Source organism: Tyto alba, unplaced genomic scaffold, assembly GCF_018691265.1.
Source record: "Tyto alba isolate M040663 unplaced genomic scaffold, T.alba_DEE_v4.0 Super-Scaffold_42, whole genome shotgun sequence".
NCBI classification, from domain to species: Eukaryota; Metazoa; Chordata; class Aves; order Strigiformes; family Tytonidae; genus Tyto; species Tyto alba.
This window is the reverse complement of record NW_024881318.1, coordinates 40,268,027-40,283,836: the sequence shown is the minus strand read 5'-3', so window position 1 is coordinate 40,283,836 and position 15,810 is coordinate 40,268,027. Positions and strand designations below refer to the sequence as shown.

The 15,810-nt window shown below is 37.7% G+C and overlaps 1 protein-coding gene across 2 annotated transcripts in view; it reads right to left on the bottom strand.

Moving 5' to 3' along the window:
* ADAMTSL1 (ADAMTS like 1) overlaps positions 1-15,810 on the bottom strand; it is a 206,780-nt gene that overhangs the window by 84,682 nt on the left and 106,288 nt on the right. For both annotated transcript variants that reach the window (XM_033003851.2, XM_033003852.2), the window contains 2 exons: positions 12,887-12,971; positions 964-1,265 (listed from right to left, as the gene is read on the bottom strand). In XM_033003851.2, coding sequence (XP_032859742.1) covers positions 964-1,265; positions 12,887-12,971 — 387 coding nt within the window. The remainder of the gene's footprint in view (positions 1-963; positions 1,266-12,886; positions 12,972-15,810) is intronic.

Below are 15,810 nucleotides of genomic sequence, written 5' to 3'. Positions count from 1 at the left end.
ACCACTTAGCATACATTACTGTCATATTTTTAATGTAGGAAACAAAGCAATAGTGGCAATGGTCTGACAACTCTCTGTGAGATGCTCTAAATACTGATGACTGTCAGCAAGCTAAAAGTAAGCATAGAAATACTTTGCATTACTTTCTACCATGTTTTTTAAGTTTGTCATGTAAAAAGACAACTTGTAAAACTTATCGTGTAAAAAGACAGCTGCTGGAGAAGACTAGGTTTAATTTATAAAATACTGAAGTGGCCATATTTCTCAGAACTAGCTAGACAAAATGATGGGGAAAAAATGGATATCAGAGAACTGTGCATTAACAGCCTATAACATGTGGAACCTGAGACCTTGATTAACTTTGAGAAACTCCCAAGTGCTAAGCCTGCTAGCTTCAATCACAGTAGTGGTGCTTTTTTACCATGTTTTCTTTTGCACTGGGATCAGAGCTAATGTCACTTAGTGATAGGAGTCAGGGAACCAGCTGAGCCCTTACAGTACCAGTAATTTAATGGATCTCCTATGGGAGGACAATTTACTTCCACATGTTTATACTTGCACATTACTAATCAATAGATATAAACTAAAAGTGGCATGTGATTCTTAGCCTGTATCACCAGATGACTTTCACATTCCTCTTTTCTTGCCTTTTGTGTGATCAGCTGATACAAGAAAACAGAAACATGTGATACATTGATCACTCTTGGTGACAGCCTGAAAGTTCTGGACTAAAATATGTCATGCACATGTGTTTTTTTTCACAGTTTTCATCCATGCATTTTCAAATAAAGTTGGACTTGATGATCTTATGGTTGGACCCAATGATCTCAAAGGTCTTTTCCAACCTAAATGATTCCATGATTCTAAATAGCTCTAGCAAAACAGAATGTCCATAGACATTAACTCCAAAGTACACGCTTGAAGAGGGAAAGCAAATTCAGCACAGGAACATTTTGCACTTACCTCCTCCACAGGACTCTGAACACTCAGTAAAACCCTCATATTCCCATTCATAAAGCTCATCAAACTCCTGCAAGCTACCATACAGCAGCTCAGTTTCCTCTGGGGTATATTCAGTTGCCTCCCCACTGCAGGGACCACCGTAACAGGCTCTCTGAGACACAGGCTTGGGACCTTCACATTCATCAATGGGCAAGTCAGCCACAGACTGAGAGAAAGAGAGGAGCACTTGACATTTCACAAGCCGCATCTGGCTGCCCACTCCACAAGTGACACTACAGGTGGACCAAGCCTCGGGAATAAACCTGTGGGAGGAAGAGAGCAAGTTAAGTTATGTCCACAGCCAGGTAAGCAAAAGCAGTATGTTCTGTCCAAGACAAATTCTGTTTAATGAGAAGCAAATGTTTCACCTCACCATAGGGCTATTATGAAATACACATAAGATCTGACATTTTGCTCACAACTCAATGGCAACAGTGGAAGGTCTCTCAAGTACTCATGTGGAGTGACTTCATATATACGGGAAGAAAGATAGCACTTAGAGCACCTGCCTTGATCCTAAAACGTCTCAGTGCAAGGCATCCTGCAATCTCCCAGTGTACATCTTGATCCCACTAGCTACTTTGTGCTAGTATTCAATCTAGATCACCTTTGCCTTTGTTGATATCACAGTCATAACACTAGTAAGTATTGCACAGCCTGCTGTCATCAGCTAGTTGCAGTATTATAGGGAAAAGAATTTCAATCATCGTTTATGTGTTGCAATAAGCATTTTTAAGCCTTAATTTGAAGCCATAAAAGAGAAAAAGAACTATTTCTTCAGCTTTTTGGTTCATTGGGCTTTTTTCCCCTCGCACATTTAATTTCCCTTCTTATTTAAAAAAAAAAAAAAAGTGTTCTATTTCTATTCTGGATTTCTCTGGCTGTTGCTCTTGTCTCATTACATTCTCCAAACTTTTGCCTCTGAAAGCCCACACATACTTTAATAAAAGCACCTTGTAGCTATCATTACAATAACAAATTGGATTTTTTTTTTTTGTTTTGTTTTCCTCAACAGTTGAATAATCTGTCAGGTTTTTTGTGTTGTCACCACTTTTTCAACATCCCAAAAAGAAAGAAAAAAAAAAACCAGTGCTGGAAATTGGCCTAGCATTCTAGTCAAAGTAATATCAAGCAGAAGTGTCAAATTCAAGTCCATACCACATCATTACCACCATGTTTAAATCTAACACACTTTGTCTTGCTGAGGTCATGTTGATCTATGCTGATTTCTAAATCTTTCTGGAAACAATGGTTCCAGGGTACTCTGTGACTTGTGTTACTTATGCTTAGATATCTGATGTTGGTGGTATTAAAGCACTGCAGTGATAAATCCAGGTTACAGGGTGATTCAGAAAGCTTTGTCTGACTTTCCTGTATTCTCTATTGATCATTCTGCCAAACTTTCTGCCATGGGCAAATTCTAGGCCAGTGGTTGTATATATGCCTCCAAAACAGGAGAGCACGTAGTTGGATCTGGCACCAATACCTTAAGAATCTCACAGGAACAATCCCTACGATAATGCTCTCCCATTAACAGTAAGTGCTTGGGATCTGTCAGCTCCTTCAAACTCAGCAAGTTGTGTTTTTTTACTGATCTTTTTGAGTGCTAATCTAATGAACAGAAAGCTTTTTGTGATAGGGTCAACTGCCTGACAGAAATTAGGGTTTTCAGCATCTAATCATATGCATTAGTTAAATTTATCAAATCAGAGTTTACAGGATGTATTTTTGATTAAAACATGGCTGTCACTGACAATTTTCCTCTCCTTCTGGTCTTTATTTAAGTAGGCCACACCAGAACTGGACAGCTTTGCCCAGTGCTGGAGGCAATACCCATATCTGTCTCTTCTATGGTCTAGGGCTACTTGGGGCTATAGGAAACTCATTTCTCACCTTGAGAATCTCATGAACAGCCTGATAGGAAGAAAAAGCAAATTTAGTTTTGTGGTCAGCATCTTTGAAAGTATTTTTACACGCTTCTCTTTTTCATCCACCATCTTTCTCTAGTTGACAAAAGGACCTTCCCTTCACTCTGGGGTTAAAAAAAGAATCCAAAACCAAGAAAGGAACCTGGTGCCCCCCCTGCCTTCATATACCAGGATCCCTGACTGGAACAGCATAGTCTCCTAGAACAGAGAGTGTGCAACTCTTTACCCACTTTTTGTGGACATTTACAACATCTTCTTATAAACCTGACATCCACTGCTAGTACTATACACAGAAAGTAATAGAAAGGAAAGAAATTGATTATATGTATTATTGGAACATTTGAAACTGTTTATAATGTTGCTACCAAGACCACAAGATTTCTTCCTGGAGCAAAGCCTTGGAGAAACTAATGATGCAAAGTGATTCCATTTCTCTGCTTTGAGATGTTATATCTTAGAAGATCGGTCTTGTTTTAAAGACAATGTCATTCATTTTGAAAGGATTATAGTCTTTAGCAGTTCACGTGGGCCACTCATCTTGTTTTCTCTAAGACTGTGCAACTATTATACTACTATTTTGAAGTGCAAAATGTGCTGTCACAAATCAAACAGTCCATGTCAGCCACTGTGACTTAGATATTTTGATTAGCTTAAATGTGTAGCTTCTTGACCTGATAAACTGAGAGGTAGAAATCCTAATCAGGTTACAAAAAAAAAGGCATCGGTCTTCATCAGAAGCTGTCTTCCTTATATTTTTTAACATTGCTAATTGTTGTGTTACTTTGCTTTGTTGAAGATCTGCTGTATTCCAAACCAAAGGGGTGATATTTTGGCAAGTATTAAAATTACTCACTTAGAAAAACAGAGATAGTTCTTATACTCAGAATACTTACACATGAACATATACAAACACAGGAACAAAAGAGAGAGGAGACAAAAGGGAAGCAATAACATTCTTAAAGCAGGCTGGATCCTTTCTGAAATGAGGTTTGATCTAGAAATGCCACATACTATATTATTTTATCCTAGTCAGCAACTCATAATGGAAGCACTGGAATTCCTTCAGGAAATTATATTTTAGTCAGCTTTCTAGGCCCAATTTCTACATTTTAAGTGTTAAACTTTGAAGTATAATTTAATCCTAATATAACTGTTGTCTGCTAAAGAGGGAACTGGTAGAACCAAGAGAGTTTAAAACAGAAAAAAAAAAAAAAGGGGGAGGAACCCAGGAGGACATTGCAAACAAAATCTCTATATAGGACTTGTCATTAGATACCGAACATTTATGTAATGTGAATGTATAATATAAATCTATGATTCTGAATTTTCCATCATCCTAAACTCAGGGAATTACAAAGATTTTCAAATATCTTTATGTGGTAATCAATGACAAATGTTGCTAAATGGTGAGCACACGACACAAAACATATGTGAATAACAAGCAGTCAGTTCCATGAGTTTAAAGTTATTTGTTCTGCATATAGTGCACCTTCCACTGCACAGCACTGTGCTTTTCTGTATGCTCACAACTGAGGCTTCTTTGAAAATGGAATTAGTAGAATAGATTTACTGAGAAGTAGATTTTTAAAAAACAGGAAATGATGGAGGTGTTTCAGTTGTCATTGTATGTATTTTAATTAAATCCCACTGTAACAGTAGTCCCTACAATAACAACCCTAATAAATAATACAAACACAATAAACTAGTTCTAGTAATGTGGCAGTAGTAGCTGTCATCCAGAACCCAACTGCACTAATAACTGCAGAAATTAAAAATAAAAAGGTGCCTCTTGCCTCAGAGAGATTACACTGAGTATTTCATAGCTCTTAGCATACTTCTCAGTAAGTAGCATGTTGCCATTTCATCAAAGATTATCTACTATTGCTCTGCACAGCAGACATTACAATTTTTCTTCCCCAAAGGGAAAAGACAGCAGTAAATGTGTTCTGAGAGCTCTGATGAATATTTCAAAGAGTAGTCTTTTGCTCTTATTTCCAAGAGATCACTATAAGGTGGAGAAGTGAAAGTTGGAAGCAGGGAAAATCACGACCTTGCTTTGTTATGACTGATTTAACTGCGTCTGCTGATACTCAACTGCTGGAGTGCTGACTACATTACAGCACCCTGCTGTGTGGTGGCTGAAGTGTCCCTCTGCCCGTCATCCCCCCCGAAACAGGCATCTCCGTGGACAACAGTGTTCTCAAGCTGGAAAAGGAAAAGGGTTGGAATGAAGGGTGGAAAACTCTCTAAAGAAAACTGGGGGTTAAAAATCAATGGTACTTGTACACAAAAGCCTGTACTTGTTTCCTTGATCTGTAGGCACTTTTATGTTGATGGACCACCAATCTTTTCCCATGATATGAACACCCTTCCAAAATAGTGATTTCTGGATTTAAAAGAGTCATTGTATTTTTCAGTGTTTTTTGTTAGCTGTTGAGGTTTCACAATTTGCACAAGATGATTGTGTTCAGCAGAAGGGACTGTTGTTGCACTGTTTGTCACATGCAGATTAGCCTACGCTGGTCTGCATAATGTGTTCTAGGAATGGAAGAAAAGAAATGTAATGCCACTGACATCAGTGGAATTCTGCAGGTGTCATTCAAGTGCAGTATTGAGCTGGTTTTGGCTCATTTATTTTGTAATGTACTACAATCACTGAGAATATATTTTAAGGAAAATTTAATATGACAGCAAAACCAACTTACTGTGTTTGTATGTAAAGCACTTAATACAAAATATTGGTCAAGCAGTGAAATTCACAGCAATCCAGTCTTCAGGCTGTACATCCAATGGACCTTCAAGTACGAGTGAATTGCAGTTGTCCACAGAATTTCATCCACACATGAACACTGGGTAGATACTACTTGCCCAGCCCAATTTGGCAAGGAATATTTGCATTTGTAGGTGTTATTATTCACATTCACACATGAGAATGACCCTTTCAGACAACAGTGTGTCCAATGATTTTTAAAAAAAAACTTCCTCTCTTTAAATTATATAAAGGAAATGTATTTAAAAATCCAAATTCTGTTGACTAAACTGTGCTATGTAATGATCACTTGCATTTAAAGCAACAAAGTGATGTCAAAATTTAAGCTGAGAACAGAAATGACAGTGGCAGTACTTGGGATAATGACATTTTTTCCTTCAAATTCTGGGCACAGCTAAGGACTGGTATATATTGCCCTCCATATAGAAACATATACATAACTGGGGAAGTCAGAAGAAGAGAAATAGAGTCAGTGATCAATAATAGGAGACCTTCTACATCAAGTCATAGTGGGTTCAAGGTGAGACTCACCTTGAGCTCTGACAAGCTTTGTGGAAACCTCTAGGACATCTGATGTACATAGCCACAGTCTCTTCTGTCTAGGATTAGGATTCCTACAATGTGTGTTATGAAGTAAAAAAAAAAAAAAAAGTGTGTATACAGACTGATGTCCTTTGAACTATGGAGAAAAATATCTTCTTTTTGTCACTGCTACTTAATTACGTGATGCCTTTAATTTTTATTGTTTAATGCTTTTTTTTTTTTTTAATGCATCATTGGGTAAATCCATGATTCAGACAAAGTCTGAGGATTTGAGAACTGCACACAGCAGTAAGACGGAGTGTTTGAAGACATGGATACCTACCTATTAAGGCATCTAAAATCGGATACTACTGGTGAAAAAAAAATGCTCAGTGGCTTGTTCAAAGGCTTAGAAATTTTCTGTGATAGAACCGGGAACTGAGCTCAGACTTCCAGACTCCTTGTCTTGAGATGAAATGCAGAACTGTCCTGTTTCTCTAGGAAGGACCACCTTTGCATGGGTTTTAAGGTGTGGATAACACCACAGGATGCTTACACACAGCACTGGGTAGCCGCTGGTGCCACTGTTCAGAGAAGTGCAACAGATGTCATAAGTACTCATCAATAAAATCTCAGGCTCTCTCTGTGGGAGTACTGACAACAGAGTCAACCTGCATAGGTCCAGTTCCAATCTGAGTGATTACAATCTGTCCCTCTATAGACTTCAGTTTAGTTTGAATACGACCTTTTCCCTCAGCTTTGTATCAAATCATTCTATACTGTTGGTGCTCTCCATAAATTTACCACTGCCTTTCTCCCCAGGGAAAGATAACTGTTTCTGCCCTGGATAGACATTACACATAAATCCTAAGTAGTGGTGAGTGTCTTAAGAGGCTCCTTAAGTAAACAGATAGAAATCATTACCTAATGGTAGGTTGCTGATCTTCCATATGGCTCAACACATATATAGTTTATTTTTTTTGCCACTAGATCTTAATATGGAGAAGTTTCCTTCTTCCTCTTCACAGCGTGACCAGAAGTGGACAAGAAACAGCCTAGCAGCTGATAGTATCTGTGTATGTCCTCACTATTTTTGGGGGCAATACAATAATCTCAACATGCTTTATTTTTAAAGTAAAACATTTGTAGGAAGCTTTAAAATTACTTATTAACCTGTGAATCAGGTAGAAACACCATGATGGAAACTATTTAACAGGGAAAACAAAAATAAAATATCTTATGTGTCTTTGGAAACATAAATACCTACTGAAAATTAAGAGATATTGAGTGACTCTGCCACACTTAGCCTCTCTGTCCATACCCAATTCCCTGAGGGTTTTGTCCCCCCTGACTGATATATGTTAAGAATTTCCTTTTGCTTTTTACTGACCTGGCCTCATCACAACAATGGTGCCATCTGGCATCCAGATATTATTGTTTGCTCTCTTTCTGCCCCCCCATCCCACCCCCCCACCTCCTTCTTTTTATGGCTAGCATCAGGGTTATTTATGACAGTATGTTAAAAGCTGGGCATGGTGTTAACATACGAAAGCATTTTTCAAGAATTAGAGACAGAAATCTTTTAAACAACCCTCCACCACCCATAAAACTGATCTCATTATACATAGAAAACCCCATGCTTTTTTAATCATGACTGCTGCTCTTTCTGACTCTGGCTGTCGTGCTGTGCTGCTGTAACAAGCTCTAATGAAAGAGGCGAGACAGAAGGATACTGTGGCTTCTCCCTCAGATAACATATTTCTAAGGCCTGGTGAATGGTCACTTCAGAGATGGACAGCAATAAGAGAACAATATGTATGACAACACAGAAAAGCAAGGATTTCTTACTGTAAACTTTTGTCCTAACAAAGAGTACAATACTCTTCTACTAACCTAGAGTATTCCATAGTAGTTCTGTCAGCAATTAATATTTAACTGATCCCATTTAGGGGTGCAGCAGGTCAGAGAACACAAACATAACTATTCCCTCTAGCCTTCAAGTGGCTAAACTGTTCATGATTAATTCTTTGAGCAGGAGAACTGATTAAGTCTAATTTTACATGGATTTATATTTGAAGGCTGAGTGCCCAAGTGGTTTCTCTGCTATCTCTTAAGGACCAAACTACTTTAGAAACCCTTCCTTCAGCTGGGAAATGATAGGGTATCATTTTTCTATCAAGTCATTTAGTTCAGTGGAACACGTGGAAAATACTACTACTGAATTTCCTGGTGAGTATCAACCAAATTAGACAGAGGGGTAAAATTCTCTGTGATAACTTTATACTTCTGTCAAATTCAGTTAGTAGGAATAAATTCAGACATTACTGAGAGAAGAGGAAGGCAACTGACAGATAGACATGTACAGACAAAATTAAACTGTAAGACTTGCTTCCTTTAGAAATACCTGAAGAAATAAATAGAAGGCACTACACACAAACGGAATTGAAAAATGAGGCATCTGCTGCTATAGCAGCACACATTAGAGAATGACCACAAATTACAGGTGGAAGGACAATGTAAAAAAGATGTGTAACTTTATGACTCATAGCATACAATTCCATAACAAAAATTCTATTCAATAGAAAGTCACAAAAGTCAAAAAGAAGCAATACAGAGATTCACAAATATGAGAACTCAATGCATAGAAGAAATCTGCTGAAAATTTTCAGCTTTAGCTTTTAAACTTCCAATCAAAAATAAACTTTGAGATGAACAATAGATTTGCTTACAGATGGGGTTTGCTTTCTCTGACTGAAGAATAATTAAGAAAGGGTGACAGTAGAAGTATGGTCTGCTAGCTACAAAGAACAACCCTGCCTGTAGAGGAGAATGGGGGCAGTGACTTGGTGTCATAAGAGAGCTTGGGAAGAGCCTCGGATGAAGTGTAGGAAAAGAATGAGTCCTTATTGACATCTGTCCAAGTGCAGTCATGAAATTAGTAATTATTAGTAATTATTGCACCAATACTGAGCAAATAGGAAAATCACATAAGCATACCTTGTCTGAAGAGACTTCCATCACTCCAACTTCAGGCAAACATGCTCATGAACACACTACACTGCCTTTTCAACACCTGTTCTTCCTGCTCTGCAACTGCTTCCCTTCCACTCCACGCTGCCTCTCTTCTGTCTATCATTCCCTCCTTGCTGAGCAAAGGAGTGAGGTCTCAAAGAAAGCCCATCCTGGCTGCCCAGCTCAACTCCCACCTTCAAACATTGCTCAGCCAGCTCTGCTCTACTGAATCAGAGGAAAGAAATGGCTTCCTCAGAGGAGGGTAGCAAGCAATTGAAATTGCTTTTTACAACCCCTCGCATCTTTTCTGAAGTATTTACAGCAAATCAACACACTACAACACACTTAGGCATAAGACAGTAAAAAACTGATGTTCATATTCTGGTTACTCAAATTCGCAGTCACCAAAATAGCTGGTCACATTACACACTGTCTTAGAGCAGTTAGTGCTTGACCCAACATTTTAAAACTCTTGACCGTTCCAACCCTCAAATCAGCATGCACCTACACTCCAGAGTGATCATTCATCAGCCAAAATACATTGGTGATAGCCCGACATCTGTCAGCATGGTAGGCCATGAGTATTACATTGTGTCTCTGCATAACTGCAAAAACATGGGCAAAAAACTGCATTTTCATGTAATACAACTTGGTTTTCAACTAGTTGGTGTATTAAAAATTTCTACACAGCTGAATGGGGACAAGTGGTGTTATAAAACTGGCATCAAAGTTGATTGTTGATTGTATCTTGGTGAGTTCTGAATGTTTTGTCTCCTTTTTTATGTTGTTATATACAGTTTTTCAGTCTAATAATCAGGACATAAAACAGATAACTATTTAAAGTTAGACATTAATGAAAAACACTATTAATAATGAGGCACCAAAACCAATTTTATGTGGAAGTTCACCACTCAAGGTCGCTGTTAACAAATCAGATATTCTGAAACAATATGCAGATGGCTGTTAGAGTTTACAGACAGGGATTTCAGGGATGGCCCTCTCAGCATAAGTTTTCTAAGTTTTTATTTGTTTTTTCTGTCTCATGTCTTATCACTAAAAGTCATTCCAAACTACACAGAAGACATGAATATCTATGAGTTTTGGAAAGTTTGTGTAAAGATCCTGACTTTGTGCCCTTTATTTCAGCTGTTAGTCAACATGTATAAAAATCTATACTTTAATGTCATTTCTCATCAGCCTAAAATAAAGATTGTACATGCTCCCAGAGCTGTGCTTTGCAGGGATAAAAAAAAACGTACAAAAGGTCACCCCAAGGCAGAATGAACCTCGTCTGGACTGTGCCCCACTGTACTGGTATGTTAGTATTCCACTGCTATAATTGAAGTGTTGTATGAGATGGGGTAAAAAGATTAGGATGTCTTTGCAGAACAGGAGATTTATTGCAGCAGAGCAGTGATCTATAAAGTAAAGAAGTGTCAAAGCTGCACTTAAAACATTCTAAAGTTCTTAAACCCCTTTCCATTTTTATCTCTCAAGATCTGTTCTAATATCACATGTAATATACTCATAAGGTTTTCCAGCATATTTTTTTAAAATACATGTCATGATAAGAAAAAGTGTCTTCAAGTTTCCCTGCAAGTTATACCCATTATCTACAAACCCCTTTTTGTTAATATTTAAAGCTACATATATGCATATATATATGTTATACTCTTTTTCTACAGCACTGTAAACATTGTTCACAAAATTCATCCAAAAATTTCTTAGTGTAATAAACTGTTCCAGATATGACCACATATCAATATGATTCCTTTTGATAAACTTCCTGATAATACATCTTTTTTTATATATGCTTCCAGGGGTTATCTACATATTGATAAATGCATATTTAGCTAAGTGGTTTAGTATAGTCACAAGAAAATAAACTGCACTTTACAAATTAAAAATTAGCACATTCACAAGTATTGAATTTTCTAGACTTTGAATGAATCAAACTACAAAGTCTATGAAAATCTGAAAACAGTTAAGCATCTCATTATATTAGGTCATAGCTGCTACAAATATATATACACACATATGAATATGTGTGTTTGTGAATTTGTCTATAGATGTATGTATGCATGTATGTGTGTATTTATGTATACATATGACAGCTAGATTAAAATAATTTTTATTTTGAGGGCTTTATTATGTATGTCTCTAACTCTGTTTCAATATTCCATTTTCAGATTACTTCAATTCTTATTAACCATGCCAAATCTACAGCTATATTGCATAATGAACATTTTTTAGCCTAATACACAGCTGCTGTTGCAATAAAAAATGCCACATGCTCAGCCATAAGGAAGAGAATACTGATTAATGTTTTGTACAGAGGTTACAATTATAGCATACATTTATCACAGTTCAGATTAAAAAATCCAAAACATAATCTTAACAGTACGGTTAAATTCTCAGCCCCATTGCTAAAGGTTTATTTGGTACAGCTGTTCTACTGCAGCTTCCTTTTCATTGCAACTTTATTGGGCTAAGGAAGATTAATTACCCATAAATGGCAATAAAATTCCATCCTGAATGAAATTCTGAGGGTTTTTTTCAACCACTTAATTTTTCTAACTTCTTCTGCAGTCCTGCTATTAATAAAACGGAGCACATGCAGAAACTGCTAAACTGTATTTTCAATAGCACTGTGTCAAGAATCTGGCTACACCAGGTCAGGTTCATACAGTCAGATTTTCTTATTGATATATTAAAAAGGCAGGTATCAGCCCTAAGTAGAAGTGTTTTTTTCCAGCTTTTTATGGTAATACTTTTTTCTTCATCATTACCTGTACCTGTTCTATGCCCTCTACGTCTTTCTAACTCAATCATATTTTTTTCACAAAACAGAAGACGAATAGGAAAAGAAAAACAAAAAGTTACAGTTAAGGGACATAATGAGTTAAATCTACCTATTTAGGAGGAAAATGTACAGTTTCCATCATTTCAGGCAGCCCTAATGTGAGGAGACTGTCAATGTATGTACGTAGGTCAAACTACCATCCAAGAGGGCCTCCAGTAAGAGAAAGAGCTACTAACAGATTACAAGTTGCTGACTGAGATCCATCTTGCAAAGGTGGATGGACAAAGACCATGAAATGGCTAGAAAAGCAAGAAAGCAAGGAGGGTAATATCCCTGAAATGATGACATAAGTGATGATAAAGCAATCCAAATCACAGGGCTGAGGTTTCTTGTTTGTTTTCTGATGAAGCTAATTCATTTTATTTTCTGCTATACACTCTCACTGGGGGGGAGAGGCAAGGGGCAATCATGACTAGACACCCTGTATTTTACCTCTTACTTCACAGGGGTATTGTGAGAATAAATAATGGTGTTGAGCTGCAGAGATACAGTGGTAGTGGGGAACATACCACTATGCAGGTAGACAGACTCTCACTATAATATTATTGTAAATGGCACTAAATAAAACGTGCATATTTGCTCAAATTAAATCTGCATTTGCCCTTTTGAATTCTGTCTTTTTCATACTTAAGTGTGACACAGCCTTAAGCCCACTGATTTCCACAGGGTTGGGTTTAGCCTTTGCACTCTACTGAAAGCCAAATACAATTTCAAGAGACCGTTAGCTCAACAGACGACCCAGATTCCCACATCATGAGAACCTGTTGTAAGCAAATTTTTAAGACTTACGATGGTTCTTCAGATACCACTGCTCCTTCCTCCAGCTCTTGAGCCTGCTTATACCATGGTAACTTTGCTTCCATGGGAAGTTTCTCTATGGAACAAACAGAAGTGTGTGAAAATAGGAAGCATGAAGTAACCCTGCTACATGTGCCAGCCTCCCCTCCCTCACCAAGCATGCCTGTGATGCACATGTGCCTTCATCCACATGGAGGCTGAGCACAGAGAAGAAAGAGAGAGAAAGGAGAGCAGGAGAGAAAGAGAAACTCCGTTGTCACCTGGACTATAACGTTTACAAGGTTATACAGCCAGAGAGTTCACTGTTGCAGCTAGAAGGGCTATGGTGTTCTAAAGCTACAAAGGCAAATTAAGCCATTTTTAAGGCTACACAACTGACTGTAATGGTAGGCACTCTGAAAAGTATTTTTTGGAGGGAGTCTTGCAAGTGTAACAGGCCTCCATTGACACTACAAAGGCAAAATGTATAAATTCTCTGTGTTTACCCTTAGATTTTAGAAGTTCAGAAGACACATTAAGCTTTGTTTTGATAGATTACAAAAAGGAAGAAAATCCTGATTTGATGAGTGATACCACAGAAAAACAGAGAAACTGTAATAAAATGTCCCAGCTACACTTTTCAACTTTAAGTTTATCAGTTCATCAGCTATGTGGATTTTAAAAATTTAGTTTGATACTTTTTCTGTCATTTCTGATGGAAAACAGTAGAGCTGCTTTTCTTCCCCTCCAGGATGTGCATGCAGTATAACGAGCTACTCTGCTCTGGGGAGCGCAGGGCCATGATGCTTAGTGAGCCAAACTCCCCTTTCATGCGGTGTCCAAGTGGAGTATTTGAGCTGAAGGCAATGGAACTGGTTTAGCTCTACAGGGGTATAAAGCAAGAGCAAATTTGGCACTATAATTTGAGAAGGAGCTCTGCATTTCTACAAAATGTTCTGGGATAGGATCAGGGGAAAAAAAACACAAATAAATGAGTGAGACGCAGACCACTGAGGAGAACCAGGGCCAGACCTATCTGCCACTCACAAATCACCTAAGCCTTTTGGGTTTATATAACGCACAGAATTGTACTTGCCAACAGAAGCAGATTAATGTCATTCAGAATAGTTGGGAATTTTCTGTGACACTGTTGTGCACAACAGTGAACCTTTCATGTACACAAAATTTCCCATCTGTCAGTTGTATCATAGAGGAGCAACAACTTGCAACTTGATTTCACAGCAACTGCGACTTTAGTCAAGAAAACTTTTTTGGAGCAAGTTATTAACTGAAGAAAAAAGGGACAGTAATAGAGTTACTATGCTTCTCTCTCAGAAACAGTTTGCCAATCTCTTACTTGAACATATTTATTAGTGCCATTTAAGGGTGAATATTTGCCAGCACAGCTCTTAGTTTAATCTATATTTTACTGCATTTATTATCCAAAATATGTAGGAGATATTTCTATTTATATGTTCTGCAGCTTGTTTTATGGGTTTTGGAAAGCCAGATCTTATTTCTGTGATCTTTTGCTTGTGCAAGTGCTTGTAAAAAGCAAAAGATCTTGTGTACCTTTGCCTGTTAGGTGACTTTTTAAATAACTTTTATTTTTTAGAAGTGTAGTTAATTACCATCTACACTCTAAAATTTGTTAGAGGATTAGAAATGTTGATGTTGCACAGTGTGCTTTGGCAAAAAAAATTAATAAAAAACACTCCTAATGTAAGTTAAGGAGGAATTTTTACCTTTGGAGATTACATTAAAATCTATCCTTTTATAAAACACTTCCACTAAAAACACTTAAACCCTCTATTATACAGAAAGTTGTATTAGATGATACACCTTCTCTGTTGAAACTGAAACTCATTACTTAATCTAGGGATATACTATTTTTTCCCATTATTGGTGTAAGGTAAAGTGCCTCAGTGCTTGAATAAATTAAAATGAAATAAATTAAATGAACTATTTGCATTCAATTTCCACTTAGCACAGTGTGTTAAAGGAAGAGGGAATTCCACGTTTCTTGTCTTGCTGCTTCAGTCAACTAGGAAGATTTTTTTTTTCTTGATGTTAATCTAGCTCCAGAAGGAAAAAGCAGGCTAAGATTAAAACATATAATAGAGGAGAGGTACTTTGCTACCCCTGCTGCTCTACGTTTTTAACTCTAGATTTGTGAAATAAAAAGGGCACACTTCCAGAACATAGAGTAATTTGGATCGGGTGAGACCTCTGAATATCGAAAGCATGACTCAGCCTTCAGGTACATGGGTCTTCAAACATTACCACTTGCATTATGGAGGGAGAACTGTGAGATCATTGCAGAACCAACATGAGGAGTAAAATGAAACCCAAGCAAAACAGTACACTTTGCATAAGGCTTTCCATCCCATGGGAAAAAATAGAAGAAAGAAATAACTGCCTAGAATAAGAAATTAATCACATATGTACTGCAAAGAGCAGGCATAAGAGTTCATCTAGGCTAAAGATGCCACTCTGTTGCAAAGGTGGGCTTCCAGCAAACAGCAATTTACTTTCTTTCCAGACAAGTCCTGCCTGAGGAGACTTTCTGACAGATGAAGGCAGGCAAAGATTTCCTAGCTGGTCTTGCACCCTTCTCAGGTTACCTAGGCAGCAGCCAGTTGGTGCGTTGTTTGCAACACCTGATTTTTTGGTGTCTTACTGCATTTTGCTTACACCGTATGCTGCAGGCAGACAGCATCTTGCTTTATCTATGCTCTGAACACCATAAACATATAAGGGCCCATAAAAGCAGCTGACTGACTGAGCCCAAACCCCCTGAACATCTGTACGAGGCTCAGGGTCATGCTAACACAGTAACAGGGCCTTTTATTTTTTTTTTTCATCTTGGAAGGCAGATGGAGTAAGCTCATGACAGCCAGCAAAATACAGTGCAAACATATCCATTGCTCCCCAGA